Source organism: Lissotriton vulgaris, chromosome 4_1 (assembly GCF_964263255.1).
Source record: "Lissotriton vulgaris chromosome 4_1, aLisVul1.2, whole genome shotgun sequence".
Lineage (NCBI taxonomy): Eukaryota > Metazoa > Chordata > Amphibia > Caudata > Salamandridae > Lissotriton > Lissotriton vulgaris.
In genome coordinates, this window is record NC_141691.1 from 1,948,619,706 (window position 1) to 1,948,641,979 (window position 22,274).

At 45.2% G+C, this 22,274-nt stretch overlaps 1 protein-coding gene across 1 annotated transcript in view; it reads right to left on the reverse strand.

Moving 5' to 3' along the window:
* The window catches only part of TRAPPC9 (trafficking protein particle complex subunit 9), a 2,581,727-nt gene that overhangs the window by 1,768,087 nt on the left and 791,366 nt on the right, over positions 1 to 22,274 (reverse strand). Inside the window, exon 16 of the mRNA XM_086966259.1 lies at positions 674 to 826. Coding sequence (XP_086822385.1) covers positions 674 to 826 — 153 coding nt within the window. The remainder of the gene's footprint in view (positions 1 to 673; positions 827 to 22,274) is intronic.

The window sequence follows — 22,274 nt, forward strand, 5'->3', positions numbered from 1 at the left end:
TAGGCCTGCACAAACAGCGATGTCTTAAGACGTTTCCTGAAATGGATAAGGTCAGTGCATGACCTGATCTCTAGAGGGAAAGATTTCCACAATCTAGGAGCTAAGAAGGCAAACCTGCATCACCCTTGTCGCGTTAGCTTGATAGCGGGGGTTGTCAGTAGCTGGAGATGAGCTGAGCGCAGGTTACGTGTGGGAGTGTACCTTGATATAAGACTACCTATGAATTTGGGGTTCCGATCATGTAAGGGTTTAAAAATTAGACATCCCTTTTTAAAAGCGCAGCGTTGGGAACGGGAAGTCAGTGTAGGTTTCCTAAAAGGGGGGTGGCAGAATGCCACCTGGGTTCCTGGTGAATCAGTCTGGCTGCTTGGTTCTGAACCATCTGTAGCCGCTTGGTTAGAAAAAGTGGCATCCCAAGTTTATGCTCTCATATCAGGAATGTTTTTTCTAAGAGACATATACTGCAAGTGTGATAAAAGAGAAAATGCAAAAAAAAAATTCCTTCTACTTGTACAATGCCCTAATTTAAACAGTGCAGTGAGCATTACCGAAGTATAACAAGATAATATATGAATCAAATTACTTGATCACTATTGCAGAGAATATTGTGAAAATAAGCTGAAGACATCTCATTGCCTTTGTGGGAGCAGAACACTTTAACATATAAGCTTACCATCATTAAGATCTTGCAAAAGATTCTCCTGACACGAGAAGTCAAGCTTCACTTTGATATTTACAATAAATGTTGCAATCTTCCCTGGTTTTAGTGGAAACTGGGACAGGGTATCTTCTATGTTCCAACTCAAAAAGTCTCCAAACAATTTTTCTGAGGAGTAAAACAAGAACAGGTTTGTTAGAATTGCTTTTCACAAAGAAAAGAATAATACAATATTCTTGACAGCATGGGTTCCCTCAACTTATAATTATTTTTGTTAGCAGCACTTTCGAAAAATCTAAAATGACTTACTTGTCAGTTCTGAAAATTGGTGCACACCCCAATAGTAATTCCTTCACTAAGTCAAGCATCTCACTTTAACCCAAATTAACACACTGCTAGCTTAAACTAAATGTAAACCAGGCAGTCCCAGTTCAGAAGGTGACCAAGAGCGGACAAATCAGTATCAAGAATCTAGAGGCGAAATGCCGGGAGATAGCCGCTAATTGTTTTTAGATAATTTGTGTGTCACTTTTGAATAATCTGCTGATTTTATAGCACTTACTCACCCAGGCTTCACTGGACTCGGTCCTAAAGCACACCGGTCCTAAAGCACACTGCACAGCTGCCCCTGCGCTGTCAGCGAACTCCCAAACAACCACGGCGCCATTGCTGGCGTGCTGATAGGCCACGCCCCCTTGGAGGCCACGCCCCCCTTCCAAGCGGGTATATAACGCTGAATAATAGCGTCGCCTGCCAGAACCTACTCACCTCCTGAGGCGAAAAGCCGGGAGATAGCCGCTAATTGTTTTGAGATAATTTGTGTGTCACTTTTGAATAATCTGCTGATTTTATAGCACTTACTCACCCAGGCTTCACTGGACTCGGTCCTAAACCACACCGCACAGCTGCCCCTGCGCTGTCAGCGGACTCCCAAACAACCACGGCGCCATTGCCGGCGTGCTGATTGGCCGCGCCCCCTTGGAGGCCACGCCCCCTTCCTCCCTCCTCATAAAAGTATGTGTCCTTACCGTACGCGCAGCGGTCGGGCGCGCCTAAGGCAAGCCCGTCTTCGCCCGTCATCGCCAAGTCATCGCCTCTCGCCATCCCCCTGCTCAAAAAACTCGGACGGCATACTATTATGAGAAACATCATCTCCTTGCACTTAACCCGGGCCTACGCTGCGACAAGCTAGAGGGCTGCATTGGACAGACTGCTCTTCAGTGTAATTCCTGTAACTTAATCATATCTGCACCAAGACTACCCCGTCACAGAGCCACTAGAAAGAACCATTCCTCGCTCACAATCTCTCAGCTTAATGTCAGGTCCCTGGTAAAAAACCATTCGGAGGTATATACTCTATTGACAGACGAGAACCAAGACATACTGTTCTTGTGTGAAACCTGGCTCAAGGATGAACTAACTAGCATCCCTAATCTTACGCTACCGGATGGATTCTCTATGACCTCCATTAATAGAGACTCTAGGGGAGGCGGCATTGCCGCCATCTATAGAACAACATACACTTGTTCATTTGTAAAGGAAGATGTTATGGGCTGTGAGTGCGCTCGTTTTAAAATCACCACTAGCCCTCATTTTTCCCTCTCTGGCCATTTTATCTATAGACCACCGGGGCCCACCTCTAAATTCACAGAGGAACTCCTAGAGATAGCCCATGCTCTGGTTGCAAGCTCCGCTAACTTCACGATCTTGGGGGACTTAAACCTCCATTTTGACTCCATCTCGGATCCGACCATCAGTAATTTCCTAGCGGACCTAACAGCCTTGCAGCTGACCCCTCTTATACAATCCTCTACTCACTCTGCTGGCCACCTACTCGACCCGGTTTTCACTAATATTCTGGAAACCAAAGCTGATCCTCCTAAACCCATGGGGTGGACTGACCACTTCCTTGTCACATTTGTGATACCGGCCGCTATCCAACTCAACAGGGCGTCGCCCGCCTCCTGTCTTAAACGGCCCTGGCACAAACTCCAAAATATGGATTTTCCTGCCAGTTTAGGAGAACCCAACTTCGAAATCACGAACGACATTAACACGTCATATGCCGCCTTTCAGGATTGGATCACCAAAGGACTCAACACTATCATACCAGCCAAATGGACTAGAGGACGGAGCACCCCCTCTAACCCATGGTATGACGAGAACTTGAAAAATCTTAGAAAGGAATGCAAAAGAGCGGAACGTTACTGGAGGAAAGAATATAGGGACAAGGACAAAGCTTCTTATTTGGCCACACTCAAGCTATATCATAAAGCGATACGCACTGCTCGCGCATCCTTCTATGCCAAGGAAATCGACTCCAGCCCCAACCCCACAAAAACAATTTTTAAACTGGTCCAAAAACTACAAAACGGTGGCAACCCTGCCTCGTGTATTTCTTCCACTCAGCAGTGCGAGGACCTCGCCACTTTCTTTACAGAAAAGGTGAGGAAGATCTACAACACCTTCTCACATAACCCTTCTGACCACACTAGCTCTCTCTACTTCTCCTTCAAAGGCTCCAGGCTCACCTGCTTGTCAGCTATCTCTCATGAGGACCTAGCTAAATTTTGCAGAAAGGTGAAATCCGGTGCCCCCTCAGATCCCATGAGACCAACCCATTTTTTAGGAGCTCTGGATTTTTTTCTTCCCTCTTTGGCCACGCTCCTTAATCTCTCCTTTTCATCGGCCACAGTACCCATATGTTGGAAACAGGCCTGGGTCACTCCCATTATTAAAAAACCCACTCTAGACCCCACAAAGCCGGAGAACTACAGGCCCGTCTCACTGCTCCCCTGGGTGTCCAAACTAGCAGAAGCCCATGCGAACACCGTACTCACTGACCATACGGCCGAAAATAACATCTTGGACCCCTCCCAACACGGGTTTAGGCCTGGACATAGTACGGAGTCCGCCCTTCTTTCCACCATCGAACACCTCCGGAGGATTATGGACACCGGTCGGAGTGCTGCGCTGATACTGCTCGATCTCAGCGCAGCCTTTGACACGGTCTCCCATAATATCCTACTGAGCCGCCTGGAAAGCATTGGGATCAGTGATCTGGCACTTGAATGGTTCCAATCATTCCTCACGAGCAGATCCTTTCGTGTGCCATCCCCTCCATTTATCTCCCATTCTCATGCTATCGGCCAAGGAGTCCCGCAGGGCTCTGCCCTCAGTCCATCCCTTTTTAATATGTATATGCAGCCTCTTGCGGCAGTGGCCAAAGAATGGGATCTCACGCTGGTGTCGTACGCCGACGACACACAGCTGGTAATCTCCCTCACTGAGGTGCCCTCTACTTCTGCCACAAGATTTAGGGATGGGTTGGCCGCAGTTGCCAACTGGATTACTGAAAATTGCCTACAACTGAATGCAGGGAAAACCGAGGTGTTACTCCTGGGCAAGAACCCCAGTTGCTGGAATGACCACTGGTGGCCCCCCTTGATGGGCCCCATCCCCCCTCCCAAATCTCTGGTTAAAAACCTAGGAGTATGGCTGGATTCCGCGCTGAACTACCAAACTCACACCAAAATAGTAGCAGCTACATGCATTGGGCTGCTGAGAAGCCTCAACCCCATTCTAGGCTTCTTTGACCCCAAAACACGGCAGCTCATTGTCCAATCCACCATCCTGGCCCGGTTGGACTATGCGAGCATCCTATTATTAGGCGCTAACAAAGCCGAGACAACCAGGTTTCAGCGAATTCAGAACTCAGCGGCCAGGGCAATTGTAGGCCTTCCCAGAAGGTGCTCTGCTAGAGCCACCATACAGAGACTCCACTGCCTTCCTGTGGAAGCCCGCATTCAATTTAAGGCCCTTACCACTGCTTTCAAAATCCTTAAAACTGAGGGCCCCGAACTCCTCCGATCGCTGCTAACACCTTACACCCCCCAACGCAATCTTCGTTCCATAGGTCAACACTTAGTAGTGGTCCCCCGCACGAAGCTCTGCCGTATCGGGGGTCGCTCCTTCAGACTTTTGGGAGCAAAACTATGGAACTCCCTGCCCCTCCACATCCGCCGCCTCGACAACCTGTCGGCTTTCCGCAAAGCAATAAAAACTCACCTCTTCCCACTTCTGTAAGCCCCTCTCTCTCTACCCCCCCCCCCAGTAGGTTGTGCTATGGTTCTTAGCGCCGGGACGCCCCGTTGCTGGGGCAGCTATCGCGCTCAACAAACCTATAACATAACATAACCTAACATTACAGAACAATCTACGTCAAAGGCAACACCACTTTGTTTTGATTTGTGGAGCCGTCAGATTCCCCAATTCTTGACCACAGATCACCAAGGGATGAGAGGTGCCTTCATGACAGGAATACATAGAGTAACCAGTTCAACCAAATCAAGCATTAGCTTTCTAGACGTCACGCAGGAGAGTATAATTGTAATTACTTTTATATAGTGCTTACTACTCCTGACGAGGCGTCGAAGTGCCTTTTTGGCGAGTAGCACGCTACTCCAGAACCCAAAAAAGATTAGTAGAGAATTAGTATGGGGAAATATGAAATTTATTTGAGCAGTGGACATGTTAGTCTGTTATGTGGATTGAAAAAGGATAATGGAGGGATGAAAGAGGGAAGGGTTTTCATCGATATAACACTTGCTACCCCAATAAGGTGTCAAAGCGCTTTTTGGCCGATGGCACGCTACTCCAGAACCCAAACAGGATTAGTGAAAATTAGTATAAGGAAATATGAAATTAATTTGAGCGATGGACATGCAAGTTTGTTATTTGTATTGAAAAAGGATACTAGAGGGATAGAAGAGGGAAGGATTGAGATTTTGTTATTATTTTTTCCGAGCTCATAACAGTAGGAGGAGGTTTGGGATGAGTAAAGGGGAGCTGGAGGGGGGAAGAGTTAGAGGAAATGGTTTAGAAAGGTTTGTTTGGGAGATCTGAATAGTAAAAGAGGTATGAGATGATGCAAGGAGTGGTAGAGGATAGAAAGGTCGGAAGGGTTATTTTGGGGGTCGTAGTAGTAGAATGGGGTTAGGGATGAGAGAGAGGGGAGGTAGATTATATATTGAGAGAGGTATCGGGTGAGAAATAAGTGATAGTCTAGAAAGGGTAATTTTGGGGATTATAATAGTAGAATGGGGTTTGAGATGAGTGAGAGAGTGGAGGTAGAGGATATATTGCGAAAGGTAGAGGGTGAGATATAGGGTAGTGCATTGTTGATGATGAATTAGAAGCAAAGTGATAAATATAAAGATGCATAAGTCCAGTAAAGATATATTTGTACAAGAAAGGAAATACATAGATATTTGCATTTAAAAAACACAGACTTTCAAGTGTTGCTGTATTTAAAGTTAATTTAGCTGTTTTTATTTATGGTGTCTGTAGAATGCACTTGGCACCCCAGGATGTTTCGCTAAATATTTTACTATTAGGATGCATTCCCTCGATGATGATCCCTTGAATTGGATAAAAAATACCTTCACCTGGGAAAGGTTGAACTGTTGGAATACTGTGCTATGCAATTAAACAATTATGCAAAAACAACTAGAAAGGGACAATAGACTTTGGTAACTTTGTTTTCTGTGGTGATATTATTCATTTTGTGTGATCATTGCAGAAGCAGATGACCCTTTTCTCATCTAAGATTAGAACGTGTTTTCAATCTCACTCAAATAAGTTTGATGGGGAGAATACTGGGAGGACAATGTCTTATTTCAAGAGAAAAGCACAAGAAAAATCTGTCACGAAGGTCAGATATTTTCTCAAAAAATGTTTACTACTTGATTTGAAGGGATATATATTAAACACTGAGGGCCAGAGGAATTAAACGTTTTTACATTCGTTATCACTCCGAATCACTATTTGCGACCACAAAATCATTTTCTACAAAAGCCCTTTCAGAGGTCTGTCATTTTTTACCGATTCCTAAAATGGCTTTGCAGCTGCATACTGAATTGTTATTTGGAAGGGATGTGCTGTAGGCGTTCCTTCCAAATAATTCGGTATGAGATGTATCAATGTTGAATTACCAACTCACGACTTTCGGTGTGTTGGAACCGGCAATTTCTGGTTGGTTGAGGCAATACCCCAGCCAGGGCGGGTGATTACACACACTGTATAACCTGCGGCTTGGCCCTCAGCAGTCAGGCTTACTACAGAGGCAATGTGTTACGCATTTGCACAGCACTCAATCACAATAAATACCTTCAACTTCACAAAAGAGACTTCACTTGTGATGTATGGAAATAAAATGTGTTTTCTACACACATAATAATCAACACAACATGTCCTCAAATTACCTTTCAGTACCAGCCCAGTTCTGCAAAGCACAGGGGGGTCACACAGTCTCTCGACCCGCTTCCGATAGTTCTCGGAGGCGTTCCTTCAGCCCCATCAGTTGCTCTCACCACTTGGGGCCGAGCCGGGCAATGCTACCTGGCAACACAGTGTCGTTTGGGAAGGCCAGGTGAAGAGAGGGCAGTTGGTACACCACGCCAAGGGCCAAGTGAGGGAACACTAGATGGAGAATGAAGCAGAGAGGCCTCTCGGAAGGTGGAGGCACGCCGTCAGGTACATGTTAATCGGATTTACACCCAGGTAATCAGGGCACAACGTCGGGTGTGCGACAATACGCACCAATGAAGAGTTGCAAAATCTGTACCGCCTCTGAAATGAGGCACAACGTCCGGTGTATGTCGATTTCGGCTGCACCAGATACCTCTGTTCACTCATACAATCAAAGAGTTGCAAATTCCGTACCTCCCTGGAGATTAAGCACAACATCCAGAGCACGTCGATATTGGTCACAATAGGCAGTTCTGGTCACATACACAGGCGCAAGTTCAGCATCGCCTCACTAGGTAGAATGAAACACTACTTCCATTACGCCCCAACCTCCAAGGGTCGCAACCTGTGAATCAGACACATCATGCAATGAGCATACAGTGGGCATGTCATACAAGAAACAAAGCAGGCCACGCTGGGTCCTGCAACCGGTAAATCCACTCACCCCCAACTAGACAGTTATGTGTGCCAAGGTCCCCACGATGTGGGGGCACACGCCTTATATATGGGCCAGATTTCGGAGAGCCACACAAGTTGAACCGATCTCCAGGAGCAATTCTTATTTCTATGCCCACGCCACGCAACCAGCTGGAATCCAGCAGACAATGTGGGCACTTGAGAGGGCACTGTGCTTCAGGAGTCACAGGCAGACATAGTTCCCTCTTAGGAGATCTTTGACATCCCTGAGACCTCAGAGAGAACAGGGGGCAAGCTCAACAAGCCCATGGAGAGCACACGTCATGGTGCACACACAGCAGTATGTAGTCGGCAAAGGTCAGCCACTACTCGGAAATGGCACCCAGTACCTTTCAATGGCAGTATTCCTCCTTGTGGACAACAGAATCCTCTGTCAAAGTGCACCAACATTTACAGGTTCTCTGATCTCACGTCTCCACAAGCGTCTCTCATACTTTGCTGCAGAAGGGCCCCAATAGTTACACTCGAGTGTGCCTTTGAAGTTGGGGGTGATTCAAAGGGTCTCACTGTGACCCACAGATGTCTCCCCTAAATTTCAGTCCTGTCTACCATGAGGCCATGGAATACAGATCTTAATATTTAGTTGGGCTACAATCTGGCTCCGGAGGATAAGTATCAAACCATCGTCCTCCAGTCTCTACAGCCATGCCCGCAATTGGCAGAAGTTGGTTGTTCCAATTGAATGCCTAGTGTTTAATAACCATCGCTGGGGAATGGCCAGATGCGCTCCCTCAACCCGGAGTGTGGACTAGAGCCAAACACCAAGGCATACAAAGAGTTTTAGAGCATAGAATTGCCTACCTTCCAGTAGTGGCATTTGTACACGAATCATGACAAAGCCACCTTGACCACTGGCAAGGTGTTGTCGTTGCAAATCCAATGACAGGAAACATCATGAGGTTGTCCACTGCAATCCACTATTGCAGTCTGAAGTGATTTCAACAATTTCCCCATGTTAGCCTAATGGAAGAGAAAACCTCATAGGTAGCAAAAACACACATGGTTATTCCACACTACCTGGGCATGTACATGTGTATCTTCCCTGCCTTTCATCTACCACTCGCTTCATCCCTTAGGAGGTAGCCTTGGGGTATTTGGGTGGAAGTGAAAGGTTCTCTCAAGATGGCTAGTGACTCACATAGGCCAGTCTGAGTAAACGCGCAATTACGCGTATCAGCCTGAAATGGCAGGCTGGACGCGTATTTAGGAGCACAATCGGTGCAGAGCGCAGACCAACCAGCAATGGCAGGCTGGACAGGTATTCAAGAGTACCATCGGTGCAAAGCATACACCAGCCTACAACGGCAGGTCGAATGCGTATTTAGGAGCACCATTGGTGCAAAGCGCATACCAGCCGGCAATGGCAGGCTGGACACATAGCTAGGAGCACCATTGGCACAAGTACGTACACCAGCCTGTAATGGTGGGCTGGACACGTATTTAGGAGCTCCACCAGTAAAATGCGCATACCAGTCTGCAATGGCAAGCTGGACATGTATTTAGGAGCACCGCTGGTGCAAGTGTGCACACCAGCCCGCAATGGCAGGAGTAAGTGTGCCTCTACCGGCCAGCCATGGCAGTCCTGGTAAATGTTTTAGAAACCTCGGGTGAGCACCACTTCCTATCATGTGTAGGAAGGGCACTTGCATGTTCACACTGTACTTATGGTGTGAAAGTCCCCAAGGGCCTAAGGCCTTAACAAGAAAATCGACCACACTGTGGAAGTGTCCCATAGGGAGAGCTGATCACCCCCCAGGCAGGGAAAACACACAAGGCGGTTCATCCCTACCCAGGCAGTGCACACACAGATGTGCCTACCCGGCCACTCGCCTACCGAGGTTTGGCGGTAGTGAACAGCCCCCTCAGGGTTAGCTATTGAGTGAGACCGGCCAACCTGAGTATGAGACATTTGTGACAGACTATTCAGGTTTGAGGCATAATTAGTGCGGCGTCCCCCTATTACCCAGTGTCACACCCACCCTGGGTATGTGGTGTACCTTTTTACAGGGCACTCACAGGTGCGACACCAATCCCAACTAAGTGAGCTCCCTGTTGTGATGTGCAGCAAGGGTACAAACACTTTCCGGCTGCAGTACAGTGGGGAAGTGCTAAGAGTCCTAAGGTCATGAGAGTTGGCAAAAAACATGAGGACAAAAATCAAAAGGTTTTAGGGAAATCCCCCTAAGAAGGGCCATGTCCAACATGGTGGCAAAGCATTCACAAAGATCAAGTGAGCACCGAGTCCTGACGTGCAGGAAGGGAGCGTGTACCTTCCAGCTGCAGTACAATGGAAAAGTGCCCATAATCCTAAGGTCAGGAAAAGAGAATTGGCAAAGACCAGGAGGACAAAAACCAAAACGTTTTAGGAAAATCCCTCTAAGAAGGACCATGTCCAACACTGTGACAAAGCATGCACAAAGACATTCACTTTAAAAAAATTTAAAATATTTTTTATCTTTATTTTTTATTTATTTTAAGAGTTTTATATAGCGCTGGCTAGACCCGGAGGTATCAGAGCACTTTACATAAGGTTCCACAAAATTACAAGATTACATCAGTTCCAATTTACATCAGTTGCTAGAAAAAGAATTACAAGAGCATAGAAAACGAGATAAGTGAAGTGTAGAGGGGAAGGGGGTAAGGATAAAGGGGTGGGAGGGAGATACTGCAGAAAAACTAAGGAAGTATGCCCAAAGTCCGGCTGGGTAGGTGACGGACGAGGGGAAAGTCCCAAAACCCATCTCCTCTATAGCTATCAGGTAGCTCCTCCGGGATTTGGCCAAATAGCTAGGTCTCAATGGGAAAACATTTAAAGAGCATGGAGGGCAAAATAAGTGGAGCGTAGAGGGGAGGGGAGAGGGAAAGTGAGGATAGGGGAAGAGACAACTAGGAGAGACGAAATGAAGTCTGTCTAAAGGCCTACTGGGTAGGTGACGACCAAGGAGGGAGTCCACGGCCCATCCCCCCTATAGCTAAACCAGGTAGCTCCATCGGACATCAGACAAAATATTTCAGTCTCAATACATTGAGAGAGGAGAGAAGGAGAGACATAAATAGAGGGAGGATGCAGGAAGAGACGACAGGAGAGACGAAAGGAAGTCTGGCTAAAGACCGACTGGGTAGGTGACGTCCAAGGAGGGAATCCCCGACCTGTCTCCCCTATCGCTAAACCAGCTCCATCGGGCATCAGACAAAATAGCTAGATCTCAAATGACGAGGGAAAATTCACAGGTAAACAGGGTGGGAACTAAGGGCCAGGACAGGTGAGGGCAGAGGTTAGTAGCAGGAAAGTGGAGAGGAGTAGAGGGAGTAGAGCAGGCAGGGGCAGGGAGTAGGTAGTTCGGTAAAAGTTCCCATGGATCTGCTTCGAGTCATTCAAAAAGCAGGTCCGTTCCTTCTCAGGTGCCATCTTCAGGTTAAAACACTGGGTGAGATTTTCGCCAGTATACTTGTGTTGCTACGACCGGTTGGAACAGCGGCCACAGCGTCAGACGCTCTCGACCATCCGATGTCCGGAGATGGTTGAAACAGTTGTTTAGGTGGGGAATTAAGCGCCTCACTTATTTATTTATTTATAAAGTTTTATATAGCGCTAACTTGATCCCGAAGGAAATCAGTTGATGAAAGCGGGGCTCCCGTGGAACAGAGGCTCCGAGCAGTCAAGTTGGATCCTGGCTCCTCCGCCTCTCCCCTGAGGTGACACCCCAGAATGCAGCACTGAAGCATGGCCCTGATATTTATGGTAAGGCATCCCTCAGTTAAATATACTGGCAGAGGAAGGAAACGAGCAAAACCTTACTGTGCCTTCAGGTGTGCGAGGCACCTATTTCAGGTGTGCGAGGCACCCATTTCTTGTAAGGAAAACAGCCTGCATTAAAAAACAGAGTTCATTTAAAGGCAATCACAGACATGGTGGTCTGCAGACTTAGCTTCCTCTGATGACCACCAAACGTAGTGAGTCGCAATTTGCAACCTACCACAATAATATTCGTCGAATCCTGACCCAATCCAAATACATTTTATGAAGCGGCTCGCCAGTTGGTAAAATTATTCACTTGTCGCAAAAATAATGGACGAAAAAATACTGGTCGCAAACAGAAAACAGATTTTTGCATCCAGTTTTTAGTACATTGGGCCCAAACCTTGAAGACCCACATGTGTGCAACCTTTTAGCATTGTCCATATTCGGCCAATTACATTTGTTTCTGCTGTAAGTAGGACAGTGACAGAAGAAACACGCTTGATGACATCACACCAACAGGTATATATTATACTTACATATTTTGACATTGTTTCTTTTTATAAATTGCTGCTGTAATGTTGGTGAGCAATATAATTATCCCCAGAGACTGAGAAGAACACATCTTAAACCTAGAATTATAGGCTTAACCTACAGAACACTTATTTTGATGATCAAATTAACAAAAAAGGGAAGGAATAGGTAGTGCTCGAAGAGCATGAGGGGTGGATACGTCTTCCTCAGTTCAATATGTAACAAAGTAAAGGGATCCACCCTTAGAGGAAAACAAGGAAGTGTTTCTTCAGACTTTGTGTGTCTCCTACAGTGGTGGAAAGCACACAGCAATTGTTAAAATACCCCTCACCCACCAAAAGGGCCCTTGGTGGCATGCTTCATCATCTGGGTATTCCCACCTTGCTACGGGACGGGGCATGCCACGACCAGCAACTATGCGGGAGCACTGATTTTGAAAAAACTATGTGTGGTGTAGGAGTGTGAGTGGAAGGGTCAGCAGTGAGTGAATAGTGGTGTAGAGTTAAAAGATACCTGCTCTGCAGGAAAAAAAAATGTTAAAGTCCCTTTGAGTGGGGAATCAGACCGAGGTACAATTCTTCAATGGGCTTTACTTCTCCTATTAACATGTTTCGAAGCTCTCCCCTGGCTTCTCATCAGGACCAGTAAAGATCCCTTCTACACTCACATTATTTTCAAATAACTGAAAAAATCTAGTTATATTAGATCAATATTTGGTGGTGCACATAATAATCCACCTGCAGAGTACACTATACCCCAGTAGGTATAATGCAGATAAGGGTTTAAATTAACCCAATCTAATGCCACATGAGCCTGTAGAACGGGAGGGAAGGAGCACCTATAGTCAGACAATCATCAAGGTCACTATCTCTCCTGGACATTACCTGCAGCCCCGCCATCTGATTAGAACTCCAGCACTGCAATGGAATTCATGCCGCGGTCAAGGAGTTAACAAAAGCTGTGTGCTTTCCATCACTGTAGGACACACATAGTCTGGAGAAACACTTTCTTGTTTTCCTCTAAGGGTGGATCCCTTTGTTTTGTTACACTTATTTTGATGAGGCAGGTAGAATCCTACATTAGATACGTCTCATTGCAAGCATGGTAAAGTAATTATGCTCATCAAGGCTGCCCTAAAACCACAGAAACTACAAACAGCTTCAGAATCTGTTTGGAGCTCTGCATGTTTTCTTTAGAGAGGACCGTGTCTCATAGGTGCAATTTTTGCTCTAGAATGGCAACATGAATTGTTAACCAAATCCAAAGGCAGTTTCCACTGGATGCAAACTGTTGAAAGGCATGAGATGCAACAACAATATATTTTATTGGAAAGCATGTACAAAGATGGGCTTGGGTATATCACATATCTACCTCTATTATACATAGCAGCAAATGCACAGGAGCGTAAAGAGCATCTCAAACTTGTCATCTCCAACCAGGGAACATCATTAAGGCTGCTATTATATTCCGAAAATATGCTCACCAACAATATCAGCACCATGTCAGGGCCAAGGGATGGTGTCAAATATGCAGCTCTGTGTTCTCATGTCTGGAGGGTAAAGTGGTGCACCGGTTGATGCATAGGAACTGTTGCAAGGGTCCTCTATGCAGATTGATTTCCGGAGAGGAATCTGCAGTTATTCATCCAGTAGAAAGATTTTTTGGGACGGTAGGTAACCTAGGGCCTAATTCTGAGTTTACTTGATGGGCTAGTCCATCTACACAGGAAATCCTAAAAGGCGCACTTATTTATCGCTCTCCGGGCCCACTTAAAGATTTTAATTTAAAATTAATGGAGAAAATTGCAACTCACATTGTTAACTCTAACCATGTTTTGCTGCTAGGGGATTTCAATATCCATAGTGAGGATAAAAATAACGAGGCTGCTAGTTTTTTAACTGATATGGCCATCCTGGGAATGAGAAAAATTAATGATGGCCCCTCACATTTGGCCGGTCACACGCTGGATATTATATTCACTAATTCCCCTTTTATAAACGCTGATCCTCCCTGCCCATTGACATGGTTAGATCATTTCATGATCCCTTTTCGAATCACTAGTTGCATTAGGCAGAAACTGGTTGAAGGCGCTCAGTCTGTTCCTCTAAGACGTTGGCAAAAAGTCACGCATGACTCTTTTAGCAAATTATATACACCCATGGCATTCACAGAACATATGTAAATGTAAATGTAAATGTGTTTCGATTTATATAGCGCAACACTTTAACCCAGGGGTCTCAAGGCGCTTGCTTAGGGAACCCGTCCTGGTATTCCCCTGTGAGATGCCCGGCCGGGTATCCACAAGGTGAAAGCCAGACATCCCGCCGCGAGGGTCCGTAGTGGAGATTAAGCAAGCTATTGCCCAGAGTCGCAGAGTGTGACCCCGTGAGTCGAGTAGGCACCGGAGCGAGAATTGTCGACTCCGTGGAATTTTGAGCCCGAGACCCGCCGAGGCGGGGAATCGAACCCTGGTCCACAGCCGATCTCAGCTTCCGGGTCTGCCGCCTCAAACCACTGAGCCACGCTTCTCCACGCTATGGACAGTACTAAAAAGCTGAGGGTCTTTAATAAAAATGTTAGCACAATAATTGATAAACGTTGACTCCATTGAAACATTGCACGAACAAATCTAGCAAAAAGAATGATGAATGGTATACTACAGAGTTACGCAAGGAAAAATCCAGTTGTAAGGTGCTGGAAAAAAGCTGGCGGAAATTTCAACGTGAAAATGATAAACTTCGTTTTAAACTGGCCCTTGCTGCTTGCCACAAGAACTTAAAAAGTGCGCGGAAAAATCGTATTATTTTAAAACTGATCAGGGCAGGAAATTCTGCTAAGGAATTACATAAAGTCCTTAATTATTTTACTAAGCCTACAGCTTGCGCCGAACAGATCACTCCCTCTCAGAGCCTTTGTGGCAACATAGCTGTGTTCCTTGATGAGAAAATGAATCGGATTTATAGTGAATTTCCACAGACATCTGATAATGCTGTGTCCACTGACCTGGGTTCTAAAGTAGCTGAGCATCTAAAAGTGGGCCTGGATAGTTTCCAGGCTATCCAGATCTCTCAGGTGGAAGCCATGCTCAGCACAGCGAAATCGGGCTCCCCCTAGATATTATGCCAGCATACAAATATGCTCTGATTGGCCCTCGTTTAGCCGCCCCAATTACGGAGATTTTGAATAGCTCCTTACATGAAGGTATTTTACCTTTGGACTGGAAATCCGCTCAAGTGTTTCCCATTAAAAAAAAAAAAAGATCAGCCATCTGATGACACACTCTCAAATTATCGTCCCATCTCGCTCCTCCCCTTGATGAGTAAAATGGTGGAGAGCTATGTCAATACTCAGCTTATGGACCATCTTGAAAACCATACCATTTTGGATCCCTCACAATCTCGGTTTAGACTATACCACTCAACAGAGACAACCCTTATTGGGGTTACGAATCATATCAAAGTGGCGTTGGATGGTAATAAAGCAGTGATACTGGTCTTATTGGATTTGACAGCAGCTTTTGACACGGTCTATCATCAGAAATTGATTTTTCAACTGAGAGGGGCCGGGCTGCAGGGACAGGCACTTAACTAGATCATCAGTTTCCTCGACCAGCGCACTCAGACCATCAACTTGGGACCTTTCGGGTCCCAAACCTTAAAACTTACAAAGGGGGTGCCAAAGAGCTCTTGTCTTAGCCCGACTTTATTTAATGTCTATGTGGCCCCCCTGGCCAAGGTTATCAGGAAGCTCGGTTTTACCCCTTTCTCTTACGCTGACGATACCCAGCTGCTTCTGACCTTTGATAAAGATTCTGAGGATACTGAGCAGCGTTTTGCTAAGGGTATGTTAGCGATATCAAAATGGATGACAGACCATTGTCTACAGTTAAATGAGTTTAAGACGGAAATCCTGTTGTTTGGTACAGCTCAGGTCGTTTGGTCCCCCAGGTGGTGGCCTGCTACATTAGGTTCGGCCCTCGCTCCAACCTTAGTTACAAAATATCTTGGGGTTCGCATAGATGTTCTGCTATCTATGAGGGACCAAGTTATGACCCAATGGGGACCTGCTACCATACCTTAAGCCTTCTACGAAGAGTGTTTAGCTAATTGCCACTCTAGGTGCGAAGAACCTTGATTCAGGCAATGATTATTGGCCGCCTGGACTACTGCAATGCTCTGCTGGCATCTGCGAATGAGTCCCTTCTCAGCAGACTACAGATTGTCCAAAATGTGGCCGCGCGCCTGGCTAAAAAAAACCTCCTTGGGAGGCCCCTTATTAAAACAGCTTCACTGGCTCCCTATCCGCCAAAGAAATCATTTTAAGCTTGGTTGCCACACTCATAAAGCTTTGTATGGCACAATCCCCAACTATCTGGCGGATAAATTCAAAGTCTATTGCCCCAATCGTCATCTTAGGTCAGAAGGGAAAAGGTTGCTAGTGGTTCCCCGATTCAAGAAGCTTAGGACTGGCGGCAAAACTGTTGTTCACCTGGCCGCAAAATTTTGGAACGCCCTACCTGTGGACCTGCGTAAATGCTCCAATCTTGTACGCTTTAGGAAACTCCTGAAAACTGCATTATTCAGGGTGTAACTTTTATCTGCACATGGTCATCTGACTTTCCCGCAATGACAGCGCGGGGATACCCCTTCGGAGTGATTCCTGCGCTTTATAAATTTTATACATACATATATCACAAACCTGATGAAAGCAACCTTTTGGCAAATGCATAGCAGATCCTGACGCAAAGGACTCTCCACCTTTACAGAGTCCTTTTAATGCATCTTCTTGCCTTTCTTTACCCAGAAAATACCAAAAAGAGCTAATCGTCCATCTGATGCTTTTTGGTGCGTTCAATGTAGAAGCTTAATGCCCTTTTGGGTTCTAGCTGATGGAGTATTTGCTCATGCTTCAAGCGGTGAAAGGAGGAAAAGAACATTGGAAGAGTGATGGATTGACTACTTTGCTCACACCATCGAAGGAAAGGAGATGGAGAACTTCATCAAGAGGCATAACTTATCGCCCATAATGGACCTGATAAAGATAGATAGATAATAAGAAGGAACCTAACGCAACGTACAAAGGAAGAGGCTGTCACTCTTATATAGACTTTATCATGGTGTCCCCAACACTTAAAAAATGGATCACAAACTTTGATATCACTCTGAGCCCCTTCAGTGATCATAACCCATTGAAGATGAACCTTATATGCATGAACCTCAGAGAAGGCGTGGGTGCACCTGAAGCCTTAGAACAGGTAACTGCACAGGGGAGAAGGCTTAAATGGGCCAAGATAGATGGAGATAAATTCTATCTTGATCTTGTGACGAAGGGACAAGAACAATTAAAGATATGCCTGGATGAAAACGTGACCGGTCCAACTGTAGTTAGAGCATTTGAAGAAATTGCTAAACTTGTAGACAACCTACTGAAATCCTCACCCCGAACAGGACCTAAACAGCCCCTGATCCCACGTTGGTTTGACCACGATTGCACCAAGGCATTGAAAGACCTAAAAAAAAGCCTCACGGAACAACCGAAAGATAAAGCCAAGATTGCAGGGAAGAGAGCCATTTATAAAAAAGCTCTGAAAATACGTAAAAAATCCCTGCAACATCGAGCATGGGAGGATTTAAGGGAAGCAGCAGAGCGAGGCGATATGTCGGCTTTCTGGAGAACCATAAATGACCCATGTTTTAAAGACCCAAAAGGGCCGGATATAATGAACACCATTCTCCCCGAGCAATGGCGCAATCACTTTTGTGGTCTCTATAATCACACGGGGGCCACACCACAAGAAAAAGGGACAAAACCACCAACACCTACAGGTCTAATGTTCTCGTTAAAAGAAACAAAATCAGCCATTCAAGGGCTGTCAAAAAATAAAGCTCCTGGCCCCGACGGCATCCCCCCCGATCTCTACCTGAGCAACATTGAATTGTGGGCACCCGTTCTCACCAGGGTCTTGAACGAGGCAGTAGTGGCAGGACTGCCCCGCTCCTGGTCCTCCGCAACCATTGTCCCCATCTACAAAAAGGGCAGTCGGGACGACCCCCAATGTTACCGCCCAATCTCTCTGATAGATGTTACGGCAAAAGTTTTGGGACGTGCAATTTTAAATCGTCTGCAAACCTGGGCAGAGGACCATCATATTTTAACTGATGTACAGTACGGATTCAGAGAAGGGAGATCCACAACAGACCAATGCCTAAACCTATATCTCCTCACCGCTAAATACACCATCGCAGCGAAGGGGACTATTTATATGGGTTTTATGGATCTCTCAGCGGCCTTTGATCGCGTCAACAGACAGAAATTATGGGCCCTGATGATCTCCATGGGGGTGGATCATGAAGTAGTAGACATCTTAAAGGCACTACACTGGGAGACTACGGCTACAGTCCGTTACAATAACGAAGGGATGAAGACTGAACCGTTTCCCTGCACAAGTGGAGTGCGGCAGGGCTGCATTTTAGCGCCTTTTCTATTCTCTTTGTACATAAATAATCTGGACAAAGAACTCATGGAATTGGGAGTGGATTGCCCCAAGATCGGCCAGCGTTCGGTACCCGTCCTCCTCTATGCGGACGACGCTGTGCTGCTAGCCCGAACGCCACTGGGACTACAAAAATTAATTGATGGGTTTATAAGTTTTATGAATTCTTTGGACCTTTCAGCAAACCTGGAAAAATCTTTTGTTATGACCACAGGCCGGAATCCAAAAAACACCTTCTCGTACAGCATAGGTAGCCACAAGCTGGGAACAGTTAAGACATTTTCCTACCTTGGTGTCCTCTTTGACGAGAAATTAGAATTCAGAAATCTGGCGGAAAAACATGCATCCAAATTGGTGGCCTCAACGGGTGTTATAATGGAATTCGGAAGGAGGCTAGGCAGGTGGTCACCGGAACAGATATTAAACCTATATAAAGCTGTATCCTGCGCTAAAGCGGCATATGGAGCGGAAGTGTGGGGCTGCAAAATTAACCACATACAGCAGATACAAGCTGAGGAAAATAAATTCTTTAAAAGATTACTCAAGGTCCCTCAGAGTACCCCCGCACACATAACCCACTTGGAATTGGGAGAACCCTACATCGAGGACAAAATTAAGATTCAACCACTTATGGCCTGGATCAGGATATGGACAAACCCAGAGGCCTGCTTTAGCAGACAGATTATTACGGATTGCTTGAGCCGGGACAAATGGGAACAAATCACATGGCTAAAATACGTAAAGGACACTTTGGATTGTATTGGCTGTAAAGATCTGTTCACTGACCCAGAGCAGATGACCGCACAGAATAAAACACTGCTTAAAAACTCATTCAATGCATGGTCAACAGCAAGGAGGGCGATCACTGAAAATAAAAAACCCTCGGTGGTGGCATATGGGTCAGTGGTATCCACAAACTTCAAAATGGAACCATACCTAGCGGTACTGTATAATGCGCAGGAAAGATTTTATATGACTAGGTTCAGCTTGAATTTACTACACCATCTATTGGCAGTTCCTGCAGGTTTCACATCTACTATAGAGGCGAAGGGTTCCTGCGGCTGCGACACTAGGTCTCCGCAGGACACCCTTCACTTTGTTTTATTATGCCCTCTCTACTCAGAGCCAAGAAAGAAGTTTTTAGTAAGAATCCTGAAAAATCAAAAACTGAAGCACGCCAAAGCAGCCCTTCTTTTTCTGCAAAAAGCATCAGATCCACATACCCTGCTAAGCGTTATAAGCTTCATTAAAGTTGCCATGAGATTGAGGAACACCAGGGAAACAACCGTATACTCCATTTGAACGCAGTCTGAAACCCCCATTGACTGATGATGACGTACTGTTTTTTTTTTTTTTTTTTAAATGAAACTTTTTTCAATTAAAAATTTTCTTAAAATCTTTTAACTGTTTTTAACTGTGCCTTTTAAAACTGTATGTATGTATTCTCTATGCACTTTAATGGTATCTTTGTAAGTACCGAATAAAGAAATTTTGACTTGACTTGACTAATGTGAAAAGGATTCACAACATTCAGCAAGAAGGTTGCCCTGGTCCTCAGCACCAACCTGTCCAGAAAGAAAATGGTGTAGGGAGGTTCCACAGAAAAAGCCTGGTTTTCACTCCTGCAACAAGCTGAATTGATTGCAATGAGGAAGACATTCTTGAAAGTCAGATGGCTCAACGAGAAACTGTGCACTGACTTGAAGGGAGTGCACATCAGAAACGCCACAAACAACTTAAGGTCCCACTGTGGCATCACAAACAGTTTGAGGAGGGGGTAACATCTGTATAAAACCTTCGATGAACAGCATCACAACAGGTGATTTAAACAAGGACAGTTGGTTAGGCAAACAAAGAAAGGCTAAAAGGACAGACAAATAATGTTTAGTAGTGCCCACTGAAAGACTTTGCTAGACCAAAGACACAACAAACAACAAAACATCTAACAGTTTGGCTTGTAATGTGTCTGTGTTGTGTACTCCACATCAGGCTGAATATTTGTCCCAGCACCCACACCATAAATGCACTGCGGAGAGACCCTCTAACAGCAAGGATGACAATCACCACTTTGGGTGGGAGATCAAATGCAGTCAACTGCTGGAAGATATCCTGTGCCACCTCAAGTGTTTGCAGCTACCCAAGTAGGCAGGAAATTCTTTACTCTATGAATATTCATGTGTCTGTGTGACCTGAGTGGGCATGCAGTAGAATATAGAATATGGATGCCGTGGGAATGTGATGATGCATGGTTTGTTTGTGTTTGATGCAGGTTAAGCCATGGGGATTGATTACATTTGGAGGGGCAAGGGAGCCATAACAGGACTTACCTGCTGTAATAATAATAATAATAATAATAATAATAATAATAATAATAATAATAATAACAATAATAATAATAATAATAATAATAATAATAATAATAATAATAATAATAATAATAATAATAAAGGGCCTAATATGGTATAAAGATCATATCCCCTACTTGAATCACTCCAGTCTCTTCAGGATTACCCTGCCATACAACTACAACAAAGAAAAATGTAAACTTACAAGGAGTGCCATATGTTTAGAGGGAGGTCCTTCACCAGTAAAATAAAATTATAATCATAATTTTAAGTGTTTAACCTCTATCACATTCATTTACTAATATTTTATTTGTGCAGCAAAAAAATGAGGTTGTTATTTGGCAGACTGGTACTATGTCACAAATGTGATGAATATCCCGTCCTCCTTATCAGACGTCACGCAGGATACAATGCACTTGCAATAAGATAGCTAGGATTTCCATCACGTTTGTGACGGAATAACTCTTCCGCCAAACTCCAAATCAGGCCCTAGGTTACGTAAGTTTGATAGAATTCTTTCTGGTGGACATCTAACTGCAGATGTCACCAGTCTACATATGAGGACCCATAAAACAGCTCCTGTGCGCCAACATGTGGCACCATTGGCCTCCTTCATCCTCCAGACATGGCGACACAGAGATGCGTTTAAGAGCTTGGCACAGACATCAATTTCTTCCATGCACATAGAGTGTGGTTGACAATGAGTTAGTACTTGCGGTAAGCAAAACCCTAGCTTGCAACCTTATATTCCACTGCACAGAGCAGGGGGTCGAGAGGCCAAAGGGAGAGTGGTGACGAAGCTGCAGTTAGATAGACTATCCACCCAAATAAGCATCACCAAAGGTAAGTAACTTATTATTCTGATGACTGCTTCTAACTGCTAAATCCTCACCTTTTGAATCACTACCAAAGCAAATGTTTTCCAATAGAAGCAGGTCTGAGCAGAGGGCTTACAGAGGAAATCTGCAGAACAGAGTGAACAAAACGACCCTTTCAGTGGACTTGAGAAGCGATGCAGTATTGTCTGATAAAAGTCTGGACAAATATCCATGTGGCCACCTGCCAGATCCAAAATCAGAACAACCCGTGATAGGGCGGTACTCGAGGTCTTTACTCTGGTGGAATTAGCTGTAGTCCTTCAGGAGGAGGGACTACAGCTTTTTATTAAAATTACATCCAAGTCTTACGTTAAACCCGAAGCCACAGCCAACATGTGCTTAGGGAAACACCTTCCTCAGGGCTTGCGTGTTGAAATTTACTTCAATTCATTAAAGCTCCAAAAATTATTATATTTTAATTGATGAACTGTCCACGGTTCTCAAGTTGTCCCATAGCGGAATGATTTTTAACAGGCTGCTGTTGCAGTCTCATGGAGTACATCTCTAACCTCAAATTCCTTATTAGCATTGTCTTTTGTGAACATGGAACTGCAAACCTGTCACTGCTTTCCTTCTGTGCGGCAAGTATTTTTTCCTCAGTTAATTACTAGCCAGTCAATGT